Here is a 25,871-nt window from a genome sequence, read left to right as displayed (position 1 = left end):
GTCCAGTACCTCCAGGTGCTTTTAAGATGTGTCAGCACAGGCACTTCTAAGTGAAGCCAGCATTCACTGTCTGTTCAATTTGAATTTCCCCCAATTCGCTCTTCTTCCTAGTATCCCCACCAGGGGAGAATGGTGGGTTGACTTTAAGAAATCGTGGGCCAGCTGGGATACAAGGGGAAATGGGTGCATCTGAGAAGAGGGAAAACACTAGCTGGGTAGAGAACCAGGATGCCAGTGATAATGCCACAACCCCCCTACTGTTACTCTTCACAACAGCCTTGGGCCAAGTCAAGATAAAGGAGAGAGTGATTGCAAGGCTGGCTTTGGAGACAAGTATGGGTTTGCGTCCCAGCCCTCCAAAACTACCAGTGTGACTCTGGGCAGATTACTTCACCTTGACATCTCAGTTCTTTCATATTGATGCTGGAAGAGAGGGTCTGGGGAGGCCAGATGGCCAGCCTCAATCCATCCCATCCTCTTACCAGGTTCTTGACTATGCCACAGGAAAGAATTCAAGAGCAGAGTTGTGGTAGAAAGTGAGAACAGGTTTCATGTAATGAATACGAGATACAGGTTTTCAGAGAGAAAGTGCAGCTTAACTCCAGAGACTGAGCAAGGCCCACACCAAGTTTAATACAAAAGTTAGAAACACATATTCACAGACAAAGTGCAAGCTGGCTCTAGGAGAGTGAACAGCAGCCCCACCTTCTACTGGGATTCCACTTTTATAGTTTCACGGTCTAATACATATTCATGATATCTAATGAATATTGAAACAAGGGGGTGGTTCCCAGTTATGTAACCTAGTCTTGCACATGCTCCATCTCTTTTAGAGCATGCTCATTGGTTAAATTCTATCACATGCATAGAATATGTTCAAATATATTCTATGCTCTCTAGCACCTCCAGTGGGAAGTCATTCAAGGAATAAATTCCACTTTACTGAGCACACTCGGCCACTGAGTTTTATAACTCCTTTCTACTGAGCATGCTCAGCCACTGGATTTGCATAAACCTGCCCCTTGTGGTCTCAATCTCCCAGTGCTAGTGCAGAAAATGGGTGCCACAGGCCACCATAGCTCAAGACTCAGGGGCAGAGCTTGAGTCCTAGGAGAGTTGCTTGAGACTCAGGAGAGTGGCCTGAAATCTGATCCCAGGGGATTGAGCACCTCATATCTCAATATGTAAAGTGAAATAACTATGCTTCACTCATAGAGTTGCTGTAAGGATTAATTACAATGATGCATGTTTTCAGGAAGGCCAAAATTGGTTGATTGGGAGACAAATCACACTGAAGATTCTACAATAAAATATAACCAAATTTTGTGTAAATGCAGTTAATTTAATTACTAAAATGGCTGAGTGACTAAAAAACACACTGGTTGACCTTTTTGTTTTGTGGTGAGTATTACACATGCCAATTTAGAGATAAGAATACTGAAATTCAGAAAAACAATGTAAGTTGCTCATGAAGCAAAACTGGTAAGGAGCAGTGCCAGGGTACAAATCAGCCCAGGATTCTCTCCAGTGTAAAGAGCACACTTGCTTGTTATGCCTGGGGCCTGAGTGCACACATAGACACACACACACAAACATATATGTAGAAAATACATAACACACAGATACACACAGACATGCTTGCATATACACAAACATGTGAAAACACAGAGACACCCCAACAAACATACATAAACATATGCATGCACACACACAGAGACACAAAACACATGCACATGGAGACATGTACATACATCTTATATGGTATGTATTTGTTTGGATATTTGAACTGCAGTTTGAAATATGAAGGTGTTTTTCCTTAGTATTTGTTAAGTCTCCTTCCAGCCCAGTTCATATTTCCTTGGGGAGGATGCCAGTCAATCCCTAAAGAACAAAGGGAAGTATTTGTTTTCCTAGGTGCATCCATAGGCTTTTCCTGCCTAGGAATTTGTAAAATTCTTTGAAGAAAGTCAACACACCACCCTCTTTTTTACCTGATAATTTAAAATATAGCACTAAAGATCTTTGTGACTTCTTTTATTTTGACATATCTTTTGACATATTTTGCATATCTGACTTAGTATCTATTGGCATCTTCATAATGAAAGAACACTCAAAGGGCAAAAAAAAAAAGCTTCCTTGTAGTCTTGGTTCTGTCTCTTACCAACTCTATAACTTTGGCAAACTATTTAACCTTTCTGGATTTTAGTTTCCTCATCAGTAGAATGAGAAGGTTGGACTGGGCTAGCTCTAAGATACCATTCATTATTGAAATGTGGGAGCTCTGTCAATGGCCATGATAGTCCCATAGAATCCTTGATGGCATTGTGAGCCCATGGTCCACCCGACCTTGGCAACAGAAAAGCATACCCTGCCTGCCTACCTGGCTCACCTAAGTTAAATATTCAGCATAATGACAGCATATACTCCACATCTATCCTCTTAGAGGAAAGGGATGAGAAGACAGTCAAAGCTTAGCCTCAAAGAAAACCAACTGGTATAATGATGATTGGAAAGTGCCTGGTTCTCTTCCTACTCCGTAATTGGAACTCACAATGACAGTGGAATCTTCTACAGTATAAGTGAAAATATTCCGCATGAGGCCAAGCCAGTGCATGCAGCTGAGCTGTCCATACTCACTACACTGCACAGTAGATCACAGTCCCCCAACTTCAGCTAAATAAAGAAGTGCAGAATGTAGTCTCCTGAGCCTCCTCCAATATGGAGCCTGGTTAGGTTTGGGAGATGCTCTATCATCAGTCCTTCATCCATGCTTGCTCTATGGATTAATAAGTATTCTCAATTAAATTAAATTAAATTAAATTACTTAATATAAAAAACTGTCAACCCAATGGTGCCGCTGGATAATAATTCATTTGGCAAATTGTCAGCCTGAAGAAGAATCTACTCCAACAATCCTAAATAATGAAAATGGCACCTCAAATGAGTTTCAGAGATTTCCATGCAACCTGATCTAAGCAGGAATCCTTCTAGCATCTCCTCTGTTATTGAACATTATTACTATGGGGAAATCTTCATTAACTTAATGTGTTAACCCTGTGTCATCTGAAAATACCAATTAAGCAGTTAACAATGTCCTGCTAGGTTAGGTTTGACACAATCTCAGTGTGACTACAAGACCACCAAAAAAGGGACGGGGAGAGAGTCAAGGATTAGGAGTTCTCCTTTTGCACTGTTTATTGTGTGACTATGAGGATTCTTAATTATCCTTTGTCAATAAGCTGACTGAGGTTCATGGAAAAGGATGTTGATTTCATAAGAAACAGTAGGAACAACTGCCTTTAAGAAAGTCAGTCAAAAACCTATATGTGAAATCGTGGCCCACTTTCTGCTTAAATAATGTTACCGTCTATTGACCTTCTACTACCTGGCCAGTGCTTTGCATGTACTATTTCTATTCCTCACAGCTATATCCTGGGCTAAGTAGTTTTTGTCCTAAATTTGTAATTGAAGATCTTGAGACCCAGAGTAGTTACACAACGTGTTTGGGGTCACACAACTAGCAAGTGGCCAACTGGAATATGAAATCTTTGAGAGTCTAAAATCAGTAAACTTTCAGCTCCACCCTGGGTGCCCTTCCTGGGTCTTAAGTGGTCACATTTCAGATGTTAATATAGGACAAAAGGGATGAAGTTAAGGAGTCTTTTAGTCTCCTTTACACATGGGAAAGTTACGGATTTGGAAATGAGGTGTGCAAGCCTAGGACAGAGGTACAGAAGGACCAAAAAGAATAAAATCAATCCTAAAAAATGGGCAGAATCAGTCACTGAATTTCCTAGAAAATACAGGTTTAATCCCATCATCAGGAACCCAGAGGGACTTTCAAATTGTTTCTGTGGTCTTGGAATTGTGTTTATATCTGCTGCTAGAAATAATGTCAGGTCTACTGACATAAAACAGAATCAATGCCTAGCCTTTTATCCAAGCTCTTGGTCTTTTTCTGTGATATTGCTGGTTATCTAGGTGGGTTTTTTCATGCTTAGAATCACTGGCATGCTTGAATAAATGGTAATAAAGGTCAAATAGCAATTATTTGAAACTCTGACAGGAGATGTGATCAACACTTCTGCCATCCGACTTAGCTCTCATCCTCCTTTCAATATACAGCTTAAATAGTCACATTCTTTGTGATAGAGATGGTATATAACATGGATGACAAATAAAGAGTTTAATTTTTAAAGATTATATGTTGGAATCTTTGGCTTCTCTAGACATTTGAGTTCAAAGGGTTAAAGAGCCACTAACTAGTTGTGCTCTAGACCAATCCTCTAACCTCACCTGGGAATCAAGAGGGTTAAGGACCCTTCCTTCATTTTCAGCAATAAAATGTCCACCTGCTTTCCATGGCACTGCTATTTCAAATTTAGGGTTCTAACTGTAATCAAGGTGGAATATCTGCCTTAGAGTACATGTCAGATAACTGTGTAATTACACCGACTTGTCAAAAGCTCATTTAAGCCATCTGATGCTTAAGATACACTGTTCAATAGTCATGTTAAGTAGATTCAGTAGCTGTTCTTCCTTGCTTTGAATTGGATATCAGAAAGTAAATCTTCCTTAATTTCTCATGACAGTCCCTTTCAAAACTGCCCTCACTGGAGTCCAATATAGTTATAATTTTAACTTTTACCTTTAAGGTATAACACTTAAAAAGTATTGTTTTATTTTTTATAGAACCTTGTTATTCCTGGTGTAATTAACTCAATATACTTTAAAGAAAACATTGGTAAATTTCTACTTTAGTTTAAAGAAAAGAGGTTTTGTTTTTCCAGCAAATTAATTTTTATCTTCTCAGCAATTACAAAATCATAACTATATAATTCAATGTTTTCTTATTTGCTTTGGCCATCAGGAAGTTTAGTCAATTTTTCTGCCTAAGTGTTCAAAATTCACTTAACTCAGTGTCTAAAAGCATCCCTTATTCCTGCTTTCTTCACAAATTTTTGTCCTATTTTATCTTAAAATATCTTATGCTCTATAAATAAGTACAGATCTGCTCAAGTCTTCATAGAAGAAGAATCTAAATTTTAAAAAAAAATTTTTTCAACTATAGCAAATTTGTCTTGTTCATCACTATTTTTCTAATACCTAAAATAGTGCTTGGCATTAAGTCTTTATTGAATAAAGAATGAATGAATTTATGTGTGAATTGATGTTTTCCAATCTATGTATAACTGGATTAAAAGCTTGTTTTTACTAAATCATATTGCTGTGTCTGATCTAGAAGAAAAATCTATATAAATACATATATACTCACACACACACATATGCCAGGTTTCAAAAAGAGTCTGAGATATATGTAATGCTTATATAAAAATCCATATATTCATACACATGACATGTAGATGCACATATGCATGTATTTGTACACATAAACTATATTTATTTGTGTGTGTGGAAATCAGATATGCAAATGCATATTTAAAATGGCATTTTCTGTCAATGTTCTTAGTGAAATTTTACTGTTATTTAGCTAATTATGGTCCTAAATAAGAAAGAGGAAAAACAGAGGTGTGAGTTAGAGAGAGAACGAGAATAAGTTTCAAAGAAAAAACTATTTATGGGAGATATTCTAGAGCCATCCTAGTAGGTAGGCAAAGCAAATCTAGGATACCTTTCAACTTAAAAATGTGAGTGGTAGCAGGATAAGATGTTGAATCAGGTAGCTTCAACTCCCAGTTTCAAAACAAGGCAAGCCAGCCACTCAGGGGTGGGCGTATGAGAGGGCAGGAGGAAAAAGCAATTATTTTCTGGCCCGTGGATATGCTTTAGCTGATATTTCTGAAAAGAATAGTAGCTTGTTGTGCTGTTTTTCTCTTAAATTGCTTATTACAAAATCTTGAGGAAAATACTGTACTGAAGGGCTCCAGAATGATTCAGTGCTCTTGTTTGTAAGCCTGAAGTCAAGTCTCTGACGCGGCTTTTGTCTAGAGAGGCAGCAGCTCCTCTGTGCAAACAATGCACCATCACTGGATCCAGTAGCTCTTTTGTTGGCATGGGCTGCTGCGATGGGTGTGCAGTTTTAGTTGTTGCTTAGAAATCAACACACAAAGCATCGGAGGACTTTCATTCCCAGGCAGGAGCCTTTGTACACTGTTTTCTGTGGGGGAAACACTGCAACATAATCCAAAGAAATGGAGGGAGGAGAAAACATAGCCACCCCCTACCACACACACATGCACCCCCCGCACACACACACACCCCTCTCCCTCGTAAGCAGAGAGGAACCACATGAAAGTGACTTGATTAATTCTTGCTGTTCAGTCTTCTCTCTTGATAAAGACTTTGTCATACCAACTCCGGCAATGAAAAGCCACTTACCTGAACCAGCTTTGACACACACACCCCACCCCACACATCTCCAGTGCCTTGCGTTTGCCTGATCATGTCTAGCTGGGTGTTGTGTCTCATGTCCTGTTAGCATCTTAGATCAGAATCCCGGCACAGAGCTGGAAAGGAGCTTATTGGTCAGCAATTCCAACCTCCCTCTTTTTTCGATAAATAAGCATCTGAGATCAGAGAGGAGTCTCCTCAAGGTCACACAGAGCTTGTTTTAGACCCCAAGTTTCTTGCTAGGCCATACAGCATTGCTTCCATGTTTCTTTTACATTGTGAAACCAGTGCCTGAGCCCTCAGACATTCCCTGTCTGTCCCCTGATGTTAGCTAATGACCTGTGGGCTTCTTGGTGGTGTGATGCCTTAGAGTTAGGCAAAGCAAAGATTGAAACTTTCCTGGGCCAACAACTTAGCAGCGCAGAATGAGTGAGTGGCCTCACCATTGGCGAATATTGTATGCACTACGTGTTCATAAAACCATTTACAAGATAGGGAGACTGAATGTGTTCATAAAACCATTTACAAGATAGGGAGACCGAAGTTGAAATTCATGTTGTAACCCATGGTTCTGATTCAAACGTCAGTCCTCTTTCCATCTTATCACACTTGTGCCTCCCAGCATTTAATTCCTGCAGGCCACAAGCTCACTTCTATTCTTTGCACACTTGCGTACAAACTATTTCCTCTGCATGAAATACTTTCCCTCCATGTCTGGCTGTTTCTCCTCATTAAGGTTTAGCTTACAGGTTATCTTCTCAGAGGGCTATCTCAATAACTCAGTCACTCTTTGCTATGTAACCTGACTTTGTTGTCTTCATAGCTTTCATAGCCCATATCAATATCTGTTTGTTCATTTGTTTTACTTTATCACTATCTTCTCTTGCCAGAATGGAAGTTCTGTGACATCAGAGATCTTATTTGTCTACATTTCCAATGTCTAGAACTGTACCTGGCACATAAACTATTAATAAACAGTTACTGAAGAAATGAATGATACTCTAAAGTCACTCTTTCAACCATTCCATTCCCCTTGAAGATTTACTGGAGAATCAGGTTAGGGATTCAGCCTGGGCTTGTGATACAAAACAGTGACCTAAAATATTTTTAGAGTTCAGACCTATAAACTTCACAGCATTTGCACCATGCCTTGACCAAATAAGGAAGACAGGCCACTGGCTTATTGATAGTGAGAGGAAAAGAGATATTTTTCAGATGGTTTACACTGAAGACAAACATCACAACAGCATGATGCAGCATTATTATTTATGAAAGTCTAAAAAGCCACGGCAGACAGACAAACAAGATTGTCAACACCCGTCTTAGCCAACTACCCTCTAAAGAAAGTGCACATGAGCAGTGAGGGGAGGAAGAGGCACCCACTGATAAGCTAATGCCTCACAGCCAAAACTAGGTTTACTATATATAAGCATGTAACTTCTCTTAAAAATCTCATTTATCTTTCCAATGGCACAAAAGAGAAAGTTAGTTCTGGCTATGTTCATTTTCCAAAAGGAGAAACTAAGGCACAGAGAGAATCTGCAAAGTACGCAAGAGCTAGTAAATCATCGGAGCCTCCTTGTTGTCAGTGGAGGCCCCATTTACTGGAATTTTATTGAAAATCACAACAGAGAAAGGAAATAGGAGCAAGCAGACGAGGGGTGCCATGAGCAATGGGAATCTCTTTGAATTGTGCAACCGAGGCCATGAATGGAATCTTAGACACTCAGCATGTGTCCCCACCTTACCACAAAATCAACTTCAAAACCCCGTGATCAGGACACAATCCCTTCAGGTGATCTTGAGATCAGGAAAATAGTCACAGGGGAGGGTTCTTGTCATTGCTGAAGGGCTAGAGTCCTTCCTCTTTGCTACCGAGAGAGAGAGGTGATTGCCACTGAAATGAGGAGAATCCCACTTCCCGAAAGGACCAATATAAACAACTAATAGAAGATTTGCCCAAAGATTTAAGAAAAATCAGACTCTTCAGGAAAAATAAAGTGGAGCCAGCCATTCATTCTCTGAAAGAGCAATTCACTTTTTTATATTACACCATATACAAACGGTTAATTTAAGGAGGATAGTTCTTTCCCAATTCCACTCTTCATGAAACAATGAAAATAAGCTTAGATTTTATCAGAATGAATTTTTGCTCTACAAACCACAGAGATTTTTTTGTCTGTGGGAAAAATGGGTCAAATAATTGTAGTGAGGTGGTGGAAGGGGTTTTAGATTTAATAAGCAAGTCACCTAAATTCTCTGAGCCTCAGATCCTTCATCTCTAAAGCAGAGAAAATAATGCCTACTTGACCAGGTTTCTGGGACAATGAAGAATAGTGGGATGAGCGTAGCTACCTAGATGAATGAAAGGAAGCACTAAATGAACCAACCATAATTCGTCTCTTAATCTCAGCAGCATCTTGAGAGACTCTGGACAGTCTTTATGCTCCTCTGCATGCGGGGCAGCCTTTGGTAAACATTTACCCTTTAAATAAATTTTACCATTTTCCTAGTACATAGCATTGATATGTTTGTTGAAAATTTCAGGGTTATCACTGCCCAAACGGTTCTTCCAAGGCTCAGCTTCTCACACTCCAGGAGGCTAATTTAGACACAGCTGCTGCTATTTACTGAGTGTTATCAGAGCTCTCAGGCTAGTCTTAGAGCCTGGTGTGCCCACATACTACCCACTGTAACTAAACCATCTAAACTAGCAGGAGGCATCTATACTTGCTGAGTATTAGTTCTATTTGTCGAAAGTTTGTTTCTTAGGTATTCAAGGCTGCCGGGAACATGTTTCTCTGTTGCAAGAGCCTGGAACTCCGTCAGTTCCATGATTAATAAAGAGTAGATGAAGACTCTGAATTTCAAGATTCTTACTTTGACATGAGTTATTTTGAAAAAACCAAGCTTGGGACAAAAACATACATGACTAATTATGTCGAGCTGTAATCATTTAGGAGTGCTCAAGTCACATAGAAGAATTGTTTTTAAAAAAAGAGAGAGAGGCTAAAGCAGTCAATTTTCAGCTTTACACAGATTCATTCTTCAAATAATCAAATTTGCATGGAGTTAGAACTCCTTAGTGGATCTGTTTTTCATTTTGATAGTGGCTGCATTTGCTGAGAAATGTTTTCTCTATTTCTGTCACATTAAATACTTCTTGTGCTGTGTTAACCACCCTAACAAGGTCCATAATGTCCTAAGCTGGTAAGCACTCTGTTCTCTGTAGAAAATTTCACCTGCAGGTTCATTTGTCTCAGATGGAATTGAGAGTTATTCAAAGATAGTGAGTTACCTTCTTGAGTCCCTTTCTTCTATGGTCATATATGACGTGGCCCAACCTCCCCAAGAAACTAGCACTGGACCTATGGGGCCAGGATGGCCCACAGCTGTCTGAGGCTTAGAAGTAAAGGGTAGGTATGTTTAATATGGCCTATATAGTGTCCTTTCTGTCCAAGAAGAGGCCAGTAGTCCAAGTTACAAATCTATAGCAATCAAATTTGTCCAATGAGAAAGGTAGAAGACCTCCCCTCTGCAGGTGAGTTAAGTGCCTTTTGGAGTTATATTCAGCTCAAGTCACAATGATGTAACTAACTTAGAGGGTGCTCAGGGGAACATGGCCAGCCTGACAAAGGAACTTGGAGGGAGGACTGAGGGTGATAGGAAAGTAGCCAGCTTCAAATGCCCACAGGTAGGTCATGTGCAGAAGCATCGGACTTACTCCACATGGCCTAAGGAATGAGACCAGCAAATGAGTGTCAACCTGAGCTGACAGCCAGGGCCTCTAAAACCTGGATTGTAAGAACATGACTTTCCTAATAGCTGAGACTCTCAGGTGTGGCACAGGTGATCATTTGGCAGAGAGATTTTAAAAGAATTCACATTAAACAGGGGGTTGAACCCAGCAAGCTCCAGAGCCCTCCTAAAGCTTTAAGTTCAGATATTTTCTAATATCCATATTTCAGTTGATAAAAGCAAATGCCTGCAGTTTTGTTTTGTTTTGTTTTTCTGTGCTTTGGCAACTCACAGATCTAGAAACTTGAGCCAATTGTGTTTTGAAATATCTCTGATAAGGAAATATCTTTCAATATATTAGAAGAAAAATCGTTGACATTATCTATTTGCATCAGTGATTATGTAAGCACTTCCCTCCAATTAGGTAGTAGGGAAATATTTACTGTACTTCTCCAAAATCTAGAACAAGAGATAAATTCTTGTTTGGGAATAAATCTTTGGGCTACTGAATTTAGTGGCATATAGAAACCATTAAGGATGAGAGGATTTGATAAATGTTTCCTCACTAGAAATAAGATACAAGAACACAAAAAGGGAAAAGAGCAAGCAAAGAAGTTTTAGATCACTGTGTGAGCAAGACAGAACAAGTCACTGTGTTTATCTCAAATCCTTCTGTGTTAAACACGCACACTACATACACCGATATAAGCAGGTAAAGGAACAAAACTTCATCAATTGAATCACAGTTCTCAATTTTTTTCCTTAAACAGTGAATTAGCAGATTGCTAAGGTTTCGTTCATCTTTTACATTTTATGACTCCATCAGAACCTTTGAAAGCAAAGAGAAATAGAAATATATAAAAGGAGGGTAGAACTTGATTTGTAATTACTGTATATCACGTTTCCAAAAAAAAAAAAAAAACCAACCGACCAAACAACAACAAAGTGGTAGTTATGGAGGAGAAATCCTATCAAACACCCGGAAGGAACACCTGGAAGTCAGACACTTCCTCAGAATAACAGCAACATATATTTTCCATCTGCTTTACATTACAGACTTGTGGTGACTTAGGCCAGTTTCTCAATTTCTAGAGTGGACGCAAACCAGGATGTTCAATTTAGAACTGGATGATTGACCTTTGGCAACTAGAAATGGAAAAAGAACTTGTCTGTCACTCTCTGACGTAGATTCCAAAATGGTCACAACCATGATTCCCTTTCTTCACTTGATTGTCCTGTTTCCTGGGTTTACTTGGTTCCCAAGGACTCGAGAAAAAGCATATGCTGACTCTGCCAAAAAAAAAAAAAAAAATCATATCTAGAGAATATTAGAATACAAATATTACTGATGGTACAACAATGTTTTTACATTCCTAAGATTGTATCTACGTAGCACTAGGCATTAGAAAAATTCTCAGATTCAAACTGTGAATCAATATGTGATAGACGCTAAACTCCTTGACTGCTTCAGTAAGGCATGTGTAGCAAAATGCTCTCTGGGCTGTTAGATCAAATCTCTCCTCAGCTGCTCACCAACTGTGGTTATTTCAAAAAGTCAAGTAAAACCTCTGAACTTCAGGTTCTTTGTATGCACAATGGGATTAATAATGCCTACCTTGCAGTTTTGTTGCAAGGATGAAATAAGACCAGTTCTGTGGTAGAATTTACCTCAGTGCTTGTCACTTAGCAGACACCCCAGCATGTTCCCTCCCTCTGTTCCTTCTCTTCTTAAAATCAAGCAGCTTGGGGAAACTGTACTGATAATGGCTCATTCCAATAGAATACAGATTCAGTGAAACCAGGATACTCAGGTTGTGCTGATTCACTGCCTTCCTTCTGACAAGTAACAGTAATGGATATGGCACACCTATCTGTGAAGGGGTTTGTGGTTTTACAAGAGACTTGGATATTTCCTCTTCTGGTCTTCACAGCAGCTCTGTAATGTGGGAGTTAGGAAACTCATTTGAGAGATGAGAAACTGAGGCTCAGGAAGTTTAAGCATCTTGCTCCCAAAAGGGATCGATCTAGAGACTGACAAGTCTTCTGACCCAAGTGTCCATTACACCCCAAAAGCCTTCTGAGGCCAAACCCTGAGCACCTAGGGAGGGATATAAACAAACATCTGTCTGCTTTGGAAGGTATGTTATCTGCAGGTGCCACGCGAGGGGTGCCTTTCCTGGTTGCTTGGGCTGACGATGCCCTTGCTCTCATGCTTCAGAGCTGGGGCAGTGCAAGCACTTTTTCATCAGTAGCTGGAGTGATTCCCTCTCCACTATCTGCACATTTAGTGATTTGGCTCTTGTCGTAGTTATATTTAGAAAGTCCAATGTGTATCAAGGAAGCCATTTAAAAGGCTATGGGAGGGATTAATCGAATACAGCTTGTTTGTTATCTTTCCATTAGTGGAATCCATAAAGCTGAAAAGAAGGATTCTGAGATAAGAGGAATTTACTTGGGATCCTATAAAAGCAAACCCACCAACCTGTATGTTTCTTTGCTAACACAGAGGGGGGACTTGAAAGAATTACCTAGCCTCCAGTAACCCTGAGCTGGCAAACATAAACAACCAACAGAACCAGCAGGTTACTATCATCTCTGTTGTCACATAAAAAATGCTCCCAGCGTGTTTTGTTTTGTTTTGTATTTAATGTTCCACTGCCGTTTGAAGGAACACACTTTTAAATATAGTACAGATGGTGATGGATGAACATTTTATTTCTTTGTCCTTCCCCAAGATGGGGTAATTGTGCATCATGCATGGCAGTCAGTGGTCATTTTTAATATTTAAATGACATCTAAGTTGGAGATTAAAATTTATAGAAAGTGGTGAGATCCCAGGGGAAAGGATGGGAAGCCACTTCTACTTCCAGATGCTATAAAACAGATGGGGCTCCCATTCCAGACTTAACCATTAAAACATTTAAGATTCCTTATAATGCTGGAAGCCTACAAAAGAAAATCTCTCTCCCTCTTTGCTGCTCTCTTTCACACACACAGACACACTGACACACACACACACACACACACACACACACACACTTATTTTGCATTAACAGATCATGAACTTAATTTCAGAGGGGAAGATTAAATTTTGTTTTTAAAAACTAGAGTGTAACCTTAGGGCCCAGCACCACCACGGTAATCATTACCTTCAAATATCCTCAAACACTTTGCAGAGATAATCTAATTACCCCTCTGCACATCCTCATGGGAAAGGTGTCATTATTTCCATTTTGAAGACAAATACAACATCTATTCTCGATTTATAAGTATCACTTCTTCTGAGAAGCTTTATTATTCGTTTTCTTGATCACCTTCAAAATATGGAGACTTAGACACCCCAAATTAAGTAATTTGTACAGAGTCAGAGGCAGAATAGTCTGTGTTTGTATGAATGATGGATTAGAATTCAGTGTTTTCCAAACTGTTTTAATCATATGCTCTGTGAAGTTATAAAATGTCCATCAATACAGAAATTAAAAAGGAGGAGATACAAAATAAATATAACCAGAAAGTCTGGTGCATTTTCTGAGCTTTCCTGGGTTCATGCGTTTCCTTTTGGTATAGGGAGTGGGGGAGGATACAGGGAAAGACTTAACATGGTTCTCTTCCTCCTCCCTCTGTCAAATAAGCCCACAAATTGCCACCGTCTCATTGAGTTCTACCTACAGTTAACGTGTAGGATAAAAGAGAAGTGGGGAAAAAAGTAAAAGAAGGGAAAAAGAAGAAAGGTCTGAGGAAACAGAAAAAGAGCAGGTAATAGAAACAGTGAGCAGCTGTTCCAACATTTAAATGCCATAACATAGGTGGCTTCCAAAGGACAGCTGTCTGCATCTGCTAGGGCTGCCACAATGAAATACCACAGGCTGGGTGGCTGAACCAACAGAAATTTATTTTCTCACAGTCTGGAGGCTGAAAGTTCAAGATCAAGGTGTTGGCAGGTTTTGTGTCTCCTGAGTCCTCTCTCCTTGGCTTGAAAGTGTCTGTCTTCTCACTGGGTCCTCACATGGTCTTTCTTCTGTGCACACACATCCCTGATGTCTCTCCGTGTGCCCCAATTTCTTCTTCTTATCCAGTTAGATTGGATTAGGGCACACCCTAATAGCCTCACTTTAACTTAATTACCTCTTTAAAAACCCTGTCTCCAAATAAGGTCACATTCTGAGGTACTGGGGGTTAGAATTTCAACATATGAATTTAGGGGAGAGACAATGAATCTAATAACAGGTGCTTTAATTGGAAAGCATCTTCTAGACTAGCTGGTTAGGTCAGTTGGTTAGAGCCTAGTGCTGATAACACCAAGGTCTTGCATTCGATCCCTCTACAGGTCAGCAGAAAGGAAAATATCAGACTGACAAAAAGTGTCTTCTGCTTTCAGGCAAGGCTGACATTAGAAATATGTAATAACCATACAGCATGAACACTGGAGGACACTGTCAACAATGTTTTCACTCACACGTGTTTCAGTCAGCCGACATGACTCCAGTTTCCCACCTAGGTAGCCTCCAAAGATGATTTCACTCATCTTCTGGGGCTTTCCCCAACAGTTTCTTGGAGACTTTCCAAAGCCTCCAAGACAAGGCTACTTTCTCCACAAGTCCCCAAAGTCTATTTGCACAATAATTCTGACCATGTGCTCATGGAGAGCAGGACTTTGCCTCTTCTCTCTTCCTGTAAGACAATAGGTGACAAATCCAGTCATTTCTCTTTTCATGTTTTGTGAAGGGCATCTTTCCTTCAAAGCTCCTGTGTGTTCAGGGGGTTTCCCAGTCATGATCTGCACCAAATGGCCTCACCATGGAGCATCTCATGAAGAGCATGCACGTTTGCCTTGTGCCGGGGAAATATGCAAGGCCCAGAGCCATGATTAAGGGCCTTGTTTGAACAGTGTCCTGTAGGTGATTATATAACCATTGACCTCCAGAGCTGAACTTCAAGCTGAAAGCAAAGAACCCTGGTAGAACTCCGCAGTTAACTTTCTTCACAAAAGACTTCTTTCTCAGCCCGGCACAGGGCTTTTCGATTTTTTGGAAGAAATCTTTTGCATTTTTCTGAGGTGACAAATTTCACTGAAGAAGATAAGAGAGTAAAAACAGCATGTTAATTGCATGTAAGCAGAACTGGATGGGGCTTAAGTTCTGCCATTGACCAATGAGCCACAGTGAGGAGGCATTTCAGTAGCTTGATAATTAATTGGCTAATCATGATTGACTTTTAGAAAATCCTGAGCTTCCCCTACCTCTGATGGCCTCCTGTCACTCAGAGTGGGGGGATGATGGGCCTGGGAAGGAGAGATTGGGAGAAAGGAAGACCTGGTAGTATGGCTGGTGATACAGTGTGCTTCATTCCTTTCTTCTAGGGGAAGATGATGACGACGACGAATGTGGGGAAGAGAAGCTGCCCTCCTGTTTCGATTACGTGATGCACTTTCTGACTGTGTTCTGGAAAGTCCTCTTTGCCTTCGTGCCCCCTACAGAGTACTGGAATGGCTGGGCGTGTTTTATTGTCTCCATCCTCATGATTGGCCTACTGACAGCTTTCATCGGAGACCTGGCTTCCCACTTTGGCTGCACCATTGGCCTGAAAGATTCCGTGACTGCAGTCGTGTTCGTCGCACTTGGAACTTCGGTGCCAGGTAGAGACTACATTCCTATGTAATTTCCCCAGAAAGCGGAAGTTCGTTTGCTTTCTTGACCCTTTCTTTCCTACAGTTTCAAGGACTGTGATAAGGAACCAGGCCTATGAAGGATGACAGCCCAGAGATATAAAGAATGTCACTGCCAGAACATTATCATGACACTTCTCAAGATTAGAGAGGTGGTCTGTGTCATTATAATGGCAGGAAAGCATTCCCAGAGGGTCTCCACGACCTGCATGGACAGAGCAGATTGGTTTGATGCATAGTTTTCAGATGAGCTTCTGCTCATTATAATGAGCACTTTCAAAAACACAAAACAAAACAGACATACAGAATAATCTTCAAGAACAAAATTTCTGTCTTTTATATACTTAGTAAGGTTGGAATGATTTCCATGAAATTTTGTAACTGAGATAACACATTTACTGGAGACCTGATAAAATATCCTCTTGACCCAAATATTAATGGGAGTAAATAGAAAATAGACATTGATCAGGACAGGAAAAACGTAATCCTGACAAAAAGCAGGCCAAGTATACATTTTGTGAAATTCCTTCATACATTCTTTACAAGTTGAATTTTTCTTCCAAGCTACAATTGTAGTTCACTATGTTTACTCAGACTTCTCCCAAATGTAACATTGACAACAGTAATTTTCAAACTTTGGTGGCCATCAGAATTATCTGGAGCTTGTCAAAAATGCAAATGTATGAGACCCAACACCAACCTATGGAAGATCTAGGGGTAAGGTTCAGAAGTGTGTGTTTTAAGCTGAGGAGACTCTGGTGCACATCAGAGTTTATTGGAACTGAAATTCCAGACCTACTGCCTAGCACTAGGTGGCATCCTGACAGATGCACATCCCTGACATTAAGCAACAAGACTCACATTCTCTACCAAGTAGCAGACCCAGGACAAGCATTACAGTGGGTTTGGAAAAAGGCAAGTCATGAAGCAAATATAGCCCTGCAGATGGTGCCATTCACTGTCCACTTTCCCCATTTACCACAGTCTTGATATAGACACTATGATTTCTACTAACACTTGCTGTAGTTGGCAGTCCTGGCTTTTGGTTTGAGTCTCAAAACAATTACAGTTGAAATCATGTATTTCTTTTCACTGGAATTCACCAGTTGCTCTTCTTCATGCACATATTAATCATGGTAGTGACTGTGGACAAGTTACTTAACCTTTCTGAGCCTGTTTGTCCCTTTGTAAAATAGGGATAACCATACTTAACATGGAGAATTGTGGTAAAGACTGGAGAAAATACCTATAAATTATACATCTAGTAAAGCATCTGAGACATAGAAGGAATCCAATAAAATAGGAGCTCTTATGATTATTGTTTATGTTGAATAATTTAGGATGATCTGACCAATATAAATCTGAACATTCCATCCATGGTTACCTGGAATACCCTTGAGTAAGATTTACGAAGTGTAGATTTATATTGGTCAGCCATAACACATGAAGTTATCCAACTGACTTACCAATTGGGGGTCTTGATTTAGAGGCCTCACATGGTTCTGGTGTCCAACTGAGTGATGGATGAACCAGGGGATTTAGAGAGTACCCCAGTGAGCAGTGCTGTTCAGAGTCTTCCAGATGACTGCTGAGGACTCTTCTGAGGATCAACTCCTCTCTCAACCCCAGCTACGTGCCAACAGTTCCACAATTTTTCCAAAAATTACCAGAAATTTACCAAGTAAGAAGAAAAGTTTTAAATATTCATCTCAAGTTGTTTTGTTTAGAGAACATATAGACAACCAGAGGAACCAAACATCATTGTTGTTCATTGCTTCTGTCTGAGATTATTATAGGAAAATAGGTTTTGGGGTCTCCTTTCCCTAAGGCTTAAGTCACTGCATCCATTGGTTTTTAAGTTAGCACACACTGTTGGCAGTGGGTTTAAGCCCTGAGGAGCATATGTGCAAATTATGATAATAAAGGCAAAATTAGGTCTCTCATGACAGTTGTCCAAAATCAGCCTGCCTTTCTATAAAGGCAGCAGTTCATCCTACAAAATGCACCTCTTGTTTTCAAGAAGATAAAAAATGCTTTCTCTGCATCAAATCCCTGTTCCTGAAAATACTTTTTATTCTCCAGTGCCTCATCTCCAATACCCTAAAACTGGCTCTTTTTTCTCTATGCCAATCTTCCAAACTGCCTCTGTGTATCTCTTGTTTTAATAAACTCTTTTGAAAAGCGTGATAGCCATATGATTAAAATGAAATCATTTTTCTATAACATGAAATGTGGATTAGAGCAATCCTCAGTGTTTAGAGGAGTTGCTCTTTCTGCCACTTAAAATCAACTCAGAACCTAGGCAGAGACATCAAGAGGTAAGAAAACCTGTTTGGGGAGAATACAACAGAATCATTAGTTGTGGAAATGGTTTCCCTACACTGCCACGAATGTTTCCCATCAGAATACAGATTTCTTTGGGAAAATTCCTGTAATTTGCTTCAATATTAACTGTGCGGCATGCTATCCAAACAATACACTCACAGGTAATCTCAGACAATTGTATGTATATAAACACACATTTTTCCCAAAAAGAGCTGTGGAAATGGAACAAGATGAGTGTAATATTTCTAATTTTATTCATCAACCCTGCTGATTTATTATATCCCCTGACTCCTAAAAAAAAAAAAAAAATGATGCTGTGTTTTTAGATGACAAAGCCCAGTTGCTACAGGCAGAAGAAGAATAAAGTAAACTAATTATCTTCACTTACAGCCTACCATTAATCAGCATTGGTCCCAGGGCCCAGCTTTCTCTCTAGGCTGACGTCTTGGCACTTTTGTTCAAGTAGAAGGGCTGCTGCCTCTTGTCTTATATCCCGCTGCCTCTTTCTAGGTGAGACTCATAGATTCTTAGATTGTACTGGCCAGATTGGCATTGAAAACTCCCATGCTAGTCCTCCTTCCTCAGGGCAGGATTAAAAAGCTACCTATCTTGTTAAAAGTATTTTCTACCATATTGTTCAAAATCTATACAAAAAAGCTGATGACTTTCTGGGTGAGACAGAGCTTCTTCCTCATACCAACTGCTATCAAATGCTCATCATAATCTACTGGCAGAGAAGGACTCATAATGTCTCACTCACCCTCAACATAGGTGTGCCTGGGAGCTGAAGACACACACCTGTCAGTAGAAGGACCTGAATCGCCATTCTACAAACATACCTGTCTGGAAGAAGAGGCTTCCTGAACAGTCTCTTTCTACCTTTAATTGTTGGTGTGAGTCACAGCCTGGTCTGCAGCCCTCTTCTCTTCTTGGTCCATGCTCACTCCCTGAACACTAGTGTCCATAGCTTAAATGCCAAGTGTATATCTCCAGCCTTGACTTCCCCCAGGTGCTGGATTCATATACCAACTTCCTTCCCTATATTCATGCTGGATGAATAATTCACAGGTCAAAATTACCATATCCAAACCAGAACTGTCATTCCTACTGCCCCGTGGCCTTCAACCTATTCTTTTCAGCTCTTTGCCTTTCTCAGGAATACAGTATCATCGTCATCCACCCAGGTGTCCTTGATTCCACTTCCCTGCTCCCCACAGTGAACCCATTTCCTGCAGACCTTTCCTGTAAAGTATGTCTTGATGGGGCCCACTTAGCTCTGCTTTCACCACCGCCATCCTGTCTGTGCAGCTGTTCTCTCTCACCAGCACCCCTGCAGTAGCCTCCTATCTGTCCTCTGCTTCTGATAGAGACCATTTTAAGATGTGAATCACGCCAGACTACTGCTAACAACCTTCCAATGGCCTCCTGTCTCACTTAGGATCAACTCACAACCCATCACTGTGACCTACAGAGACCTGTGTGATTTGGCCCCCACCCATCTGTCCATTCGGTTTTTCTCCTTGCCAGCTGTTCTTTGGACCCACCAGCCTTCTGTCCTCCACACACCAAGTTCATTGCTTTCTTAGAGTTGCACGCGTTGTCTAAAATGTTTTTAACCTTCATTTACACAAAATTGGCTCTTTGTCTTCAGCTGTATCTCATCTTAAATATCTTCAAAGAGGCCTTTTCTAACCACCGAATGTGAAGTGGTCAACTAGTTCTGTATGATTTCACTCTAATTTTTGTAGAGTATTTATTACTTTCTGGATTTGGGGGTTTATTTATTTTTGAATGATGCTATCGTCTAATTCTCCCTACTGAAATTTAGGCTTTATGGGAGCAGAAATCTTGTCCTTTTTGCTTTCTCTCTGGCTCATAAAATAGCATCTAACTAACACGTAAGAAATGTAATTCTGTGTGTGTGTGTGTGTGTGTGTGTGTGTGTGTGTGTGTGTGTGTTGTGTATATAAGCCAATGTACAAATCAGCATTTACACATTAGCATGAGTTGATTCAATCAGATTGCTTTCTTCCTAACAGCTTCTAGAGAAAGCTAAGAAGTAAAGTTATGATTATTAAGGGAGATAAATAGTAGATATGTTTATAGTGTGGCTTGTCCTTGAACAATAGATGTATCTGAGAGGGTTATTGTAATAAGATGGGGCAAAGTAAACTGAGGACCTTAGAACAGAAACGTTTTCCTCTTTCACAATTTTAGCTATGATGAGAACTGTGATAAAAAGTAAAATATTTTTTGTCTCTCTGCATTCTTTTTTTTTCCTATGTTTCTTACTTCTAAGACCCAAAACTCAGGCCAGTACTTTCAAAATATTAAGTACACTCTGTGGCTTGCTAAATAAGCATTTTGCAGTAGTAGCCTGACATGGGTCCATGACTATATTATATCACATTGTTTCTATGGAAAAAAACAGGCTCAAAAGCCAAGAAAAAAACATGTTACAAGGACCATTTGGAACCCAACCTGTTTTGTACTAGGGACCACCTGTAATTCCACATTATTTTAGCTTATAATTATTTACTTGGGGTAACCTTGGGTATGCTGAGCCAAGACCTTCCAGTTTATATACCAAATTACAAATAGGGACTTTCCTTTCATCTTTTGGTCCTATAGATTCAAATAGAAATAAGCATTTTTCTTTTTACTTGCAGGGAAAACTCTTGAATGTTGATGTGCTAGGAATATTTTTGTCTTATTAAGTCTTGCCTTGGTTTTTCTCCACACACCTGGATGGGCTTCTGTCTGGTCCTTGCTGGTGCCCCTCTAGCTTCCCTTTATTAGCTGTTTACTTCTGGGCCAGAACAGTTTTAAATTCGGTATTCTAGGTCACCTAGACGCTGGCATTGTAAGATTTTCTGTTTTCTTTCATTGTTTCAAATATCCTTTTATCCTTTGAACTCTGTGAAGTAGGAATTATTTTCCTCTAGAAATTTTAAGCCATGAAGGGAAAAGAAACAATTTTAGGAGTTTCTTAGAGGGTTTTTTCCATTTTGTATATGGAACTTAAATTTTTATGGCATTTGAAGTTACATCATTTCCAGACTTCTAAATTCCATAGGAAGAATTTGATATAAAACTGTTATACTGGCTTTTCACTATGTTCTTTTAGTGCAGTGTTAATGAAAAGCACAGGAGCTTTAGAACTGAGTTCAGGAAACTGGACTTCTAACCGTTATTCACTGTATCAACTTATTGATTCTCTGAACCACCTCAGTTTTCTTACCTGTAAAACAGGCATAAATAACATATGGCAATTCAAACAGCATTGATGAAAAGATTAAGTAAAATTATGGATCTCAGAGCACCTTGTCAACTAAAAATTTGTATTAAATGCATGAAATAATTATCATTATTTACACTGAGATCAACTGTAAAAAATTTCCAAAGGGATAAAAACCATCAGAAAATAAGTATAAATGGGAAAAGTTTTATGATCAGGACAGGAAATTTTTAAAATTTACCATAAAGCTCCACTGTGTGCCAGATATAAGCGCTATATTGACATCTACTATCTTATTTAGGTTATATCATTGAGTGATGTGAAATGATGTCACCTCCTCCCAACCTCTATTTTTTTGTCCCTTTGATCCTTCTCCTGAAAATGAGATTTTTCTTTGTTTGGCACTGTGCTAGAAAACATTAGTTTTTTAATAACAAAAAAATTTATTAGCTATTGATAGCTAACATTTTCAGTTATTAATTTCCTGGCTTCTGATAACTCTCAAAACTAAGATATTCTGCAGTAGACTCAAGTAGCAAGTACTTTACAATTTCCTGTGTCCTGTTGCTTTATTTCTCAGTGGACCCTAAAGTAACTTGTATAATTGTGTAGGTTGCATCCTATAGTCTCCAGGAGGTACCATAATCATAATGACACTCCTGGTGATATACAGGGAATGACATCCATGGATGACTACAGTGGTGGCCCTGTCTAAAGATCACTCTACAGCTTATAGGAAAGTGAGCACCAGGATCCTCAGGTTACATGAGGAAATGAAGGCCCATAGAGAATAAATGATTTGTCCTTATTTAGTTCAAGTTTATATGGTTGGTAAATTGTGGAATCCATATTATCTTTCATTTGTATAATCTGGTACTTAGCCACTCTATCATGTCACTTTGGATTTATTTTTAATATATTACCTACACTCTTTCCCATGTGCCTTACGATTTTTAAAAAATTACTAATTTTTCACTTTGCCTCAATTTTAGTATTTTCCACTTTTAAAGCATGGAACAGTGGGATTATATTCAGGATCCCTAAGGTCAGGCACTATTATTATTCCCTTTGGCATCAAAAACACCTAGTAGAGTCCATGCTTCAAAACATTTCAGAAATGAATAAAGACCCAATTCTATACCCATGAACTCTTAATATCTCCTACATGTAAAAATTTAAACACTGAGGCAACAGGAAACCCTTTTGAAGATGTTCAGCTCTGACCTAGCTGGCGAAAAATAGAATACCAGGATAATCCTCACCAGCACAGCCATGTGCCACCAATGGAAGGGAACACAAAGGGCGATGTGGTCATTCCAGGCCAGAACAAACTGCCTGTGATGCATGGCTGTCCAGGCCTTGGATCCGTGGGGACCGGGAAGGACATATTGGGGATGCTTCCCCAGCTCACATTCTGCAAAGGCTTACTGGCAGCTTTGGAAGTCAAGTTCCAGTGTTCTGTTCTCTGATCAGAAGTAGGAATCTGGGAGTGGGATCACTAGAGCTGTTGTCCAAGACCTCATCAGCAAACACACTCAGGCTAACTCTGGCTTGCCTGCAGAAATGGGGTCAGGAGGGAACACGGCAACACCCCAGCCAAGACAAACACGCTTGTCCGTGGAAAATCATACCTGGTCATTCTGAATTGACAGAGCCATCTGAACTCCCTAGAACAACAGCAGGGACAGGGAATCAGATTGACTCGATCATTCCTTCTCATCTGATCCCACTTCAGACAGATTTGGTGTTCTCAGTGCAGGGCTCACAGATAGATTGATGATTAACAGCTTCAGTCTCAGAAAAATGACACAAAGTCTTCTCTTAGTGCGATGCTAATGAATATGCACCAAGGGCATATAAAAGAATGTGAGCCTGAGTTCAAACCCAGCCCTCCCTCCTCCACCTACTAGATGTCTGTAGGACTCCCCCAAAAGCAAATCGCTTAACTCCTTAAGCCTTAGTTTCTTAACTTGAATCATGTGAACACGAGAGTCTATCTCACAGAGTGGTAGTGAGGATACCAGGAGAGTGCATTTGTAAAGTACCCAGCACAGGGTCAAGCATATAGTAGACACTCAAAAAATGTTAGATCTCTTTTCACCTCTACTTCGATGTACTGATGAAACAGGTCTAGGCTTCCTTGGGTATTTAGCTCAGCTGTGTTGCAGTAATTGAAAAACAGAAAGCCAGGTCAATTCTCAGCCTGTCTTCATTATTATCCCACGTTAGGTGAGGTGGACATCCCCAAATGCGTTTCTGCTTCCTGCTGTTTCACTGACTGTCCGTGAACATCATCCTCTGAATGCTGGCATTTCAAGTCAGACAGCCACAGTGTTCAAGAAGTGCTATCCTACAATGTGCATACATCTTTACTAAGATGATTAACATTTTGCATCAGCTTAAATGGAAATGAAAACAGAATTACTTTACCCTGAGCCAAGATTTCCCAATGTCTGCAATGTCAGTTCCCCCAAGAGGATCCTAAAGGGCAAGTGTTTTTTGTTTTCAAATACTCTAATAAGTGTATTTCTTTACTACTGAGAAAGGTCAGGACTGCTGAAAATGGACCCTCAGATCTGTAGTCAGGCCAAGAGGCAAGGCCACCCAGGGACACTGCCAGAAGAACAGCACTGAATAGCCCTAATCAGTCAAGTGGCTTTCCATGGGACCTCATTTTAACTTCACTCCAGCAAGGAGCTGTCTGGAGGTAAAATGCTTTCTACTTTGCAGTGCACTTTCCCACAAGTTGGTGAAGTTATTAGAGTTGAAGAAAGCCTACAAAAGCAAAAATTTACGAAGAGAGAGTGAAACAAAAGAAGGCTAGACACCAGATTTCATGAAATTTGCTCTATAAATGGCACCAGAACCACTTGTTATTCTACACTAAAAAACACTGGAGAATAGACTGTGCGCAGCAGGCCCAAATCATTTGTAAGAACCTGGGGAATATCCATTTCAAAACTGTTTGCACCCTTTATTCTTTCTGCTCAGAAGAAGAGTTTATATTAAGTACTTTTAAGTTTTTTTGTTGGCAGTTACAATCCTTGATTTATTTTTCTCAAAGGGAAGTACTGCATGGGCACCTGGCATTGAGCACAAGGCTGGAGGGGAACCAGGATGATAACAATGATGTCATCTATCAGGAGGTGGTCCAAGGAGCAGGGACAGTCAGCATGTGTCATGTCCAATCTGAAGCCCTGCAGAGTCTTTGGATTCATGCCCCAACTCCACACCAGCCAACTTTACTCAGTCCCATAAAAGTCACAGTATAAGAGAAAGGAGCTAAAAATATTATCCTATTCTATCTGGGCCTTCTTACATACTCTAGGTCAAAACAAGGACCCTTGGCAGAAACACCATGCTGTATAGGTATGCATGTGCATGGATGTGTCTATGTGTACGTTTGTGCATGCGTTTTGTGTTTGAAGGGTTGATGTTATGCATGTGTGAGGTGAATGAATGCAAATTTCCCCTTCTTCTCATTCTCAAGGTGTATTCCAAAGAGAGTGACCATCAAGTGTAGTAGAAGCATTAGGCCTTTTTGCTCCATGGTGATTAACAAGAGTGTAGGTCTCTAAGAAATGACTTGTAAATAATGTTGAGTTGATTTTCACTTCTCCTTTTTCACATTTGAAGATAAGGTAATGAAACTGCAAAATTCAAGGACCACTGTATTGTTTTGTTTTGTTTTGTTTTGTTTTGTTTTTCTCTCTTTAAAATGCAAGCAGAGCCTGCATTTTTTAATAGTTTTATTGAAGCATAATTTACATACCCCAAAATTCACCCATTTGAAGTATACAATTTAGTGATCTGTATTAAATTAACTGAGTTGTGCTGTCATTACCCTAATCCGGTTTTAGAACCTTTCATCACTCCAGTAAGATCTCTCTTGGCCATTTTCAGGTAATCCCAATTTCCATCCCCAGCCCCAGGCAACCACTAATGTACTTTCTGACTGTACAGATTTGTCTTTTCCCAATATTTCACAAGGACCAATTTTAAATGTCATGTATTCTGTACATGATATTAATTGTACTTACTCTCATAATACATAATTTCAGAATTTACCATAGATTCTGTAAGATTTTTAAATTAGTTTATTTTATTCACCACAAAATCTTTATAGACATTTGTAAAATACAAGTGTGAGATATTTTTGGTGTTCATCGCTTTGTGCATATATAGATTTGTATACCTTCTAAAAAAATTCTACTTCCCTCCCCCCAACAGTAATCTTGATTTATATATATCACGAATTGCTAGAGGGAAAAGTGACACAATGGCACTTAGAAGTAGCACTGTGAAATCTTCGGATAATACCCATTTTTAATGACATATAAATGCTAAATGTCCTTGACCAATTAAGTCAGTTTATCACAGCACAGTATCAAGGAGGCAAATCTCATAAATTTAGCTTTTTACTCTCATTTCTGGCCCCAGGGTGTCACCCTGTAGATGCTGGCTGTGACCCTGAGATCAATGCAAATTCATTGCAACCATTAGGAAGAGAGTGCAGAGACCAAGGCCTATCGATCAGAGCCCTTGTGCATGATC

The 25,871-nt window shown here is 39.8% G+C and overlaps 1 protein-coding gene across 3 annotated transcripts in view; it reads left to right on the top strand.

Moving 5' to 3' along the window:
• SLC8A1 (solute carrier family 8 member A1) overlaps positions 1 to 25,871 on the top strand; it is a 288,242-nt gene that overhangs the window by 248,861 nt on the left and 13,510 nt on the right. For all 3 annotated transcript variants that reach the window (XM_063078337.1, XM_063078336.1, XM_063078334.1), the window contains one exon: positions 15,449 to 15,724. In XM_063078337.1, coding sequence (XP_062934407.1) covers positions 15,449 to 15,724 — 276 coding nt within the window. The remainder of the gene's footprint in view (positions 1 to 15,448; positions 15,725 to 25,871) is intronic.

This window comes from Cynocephalus volans, chromosome 14 (genome assembly GCF_027409185.1).
Source record: "Cynocephalus volans isolate mCynVol1 chromosome 14, mCynVol1.pri, whole genome shotgun sequence".
Taxonomy (NCBI): Eukaryota; Metazoa; Chordata; class Mammalia; order Dermoptera; family Cynocephalidae; genus Cynocephalus; species Cynocephalus volans.
This window is presented reverse-complemented; position numbering and strand designations above follow the sequence as displayed.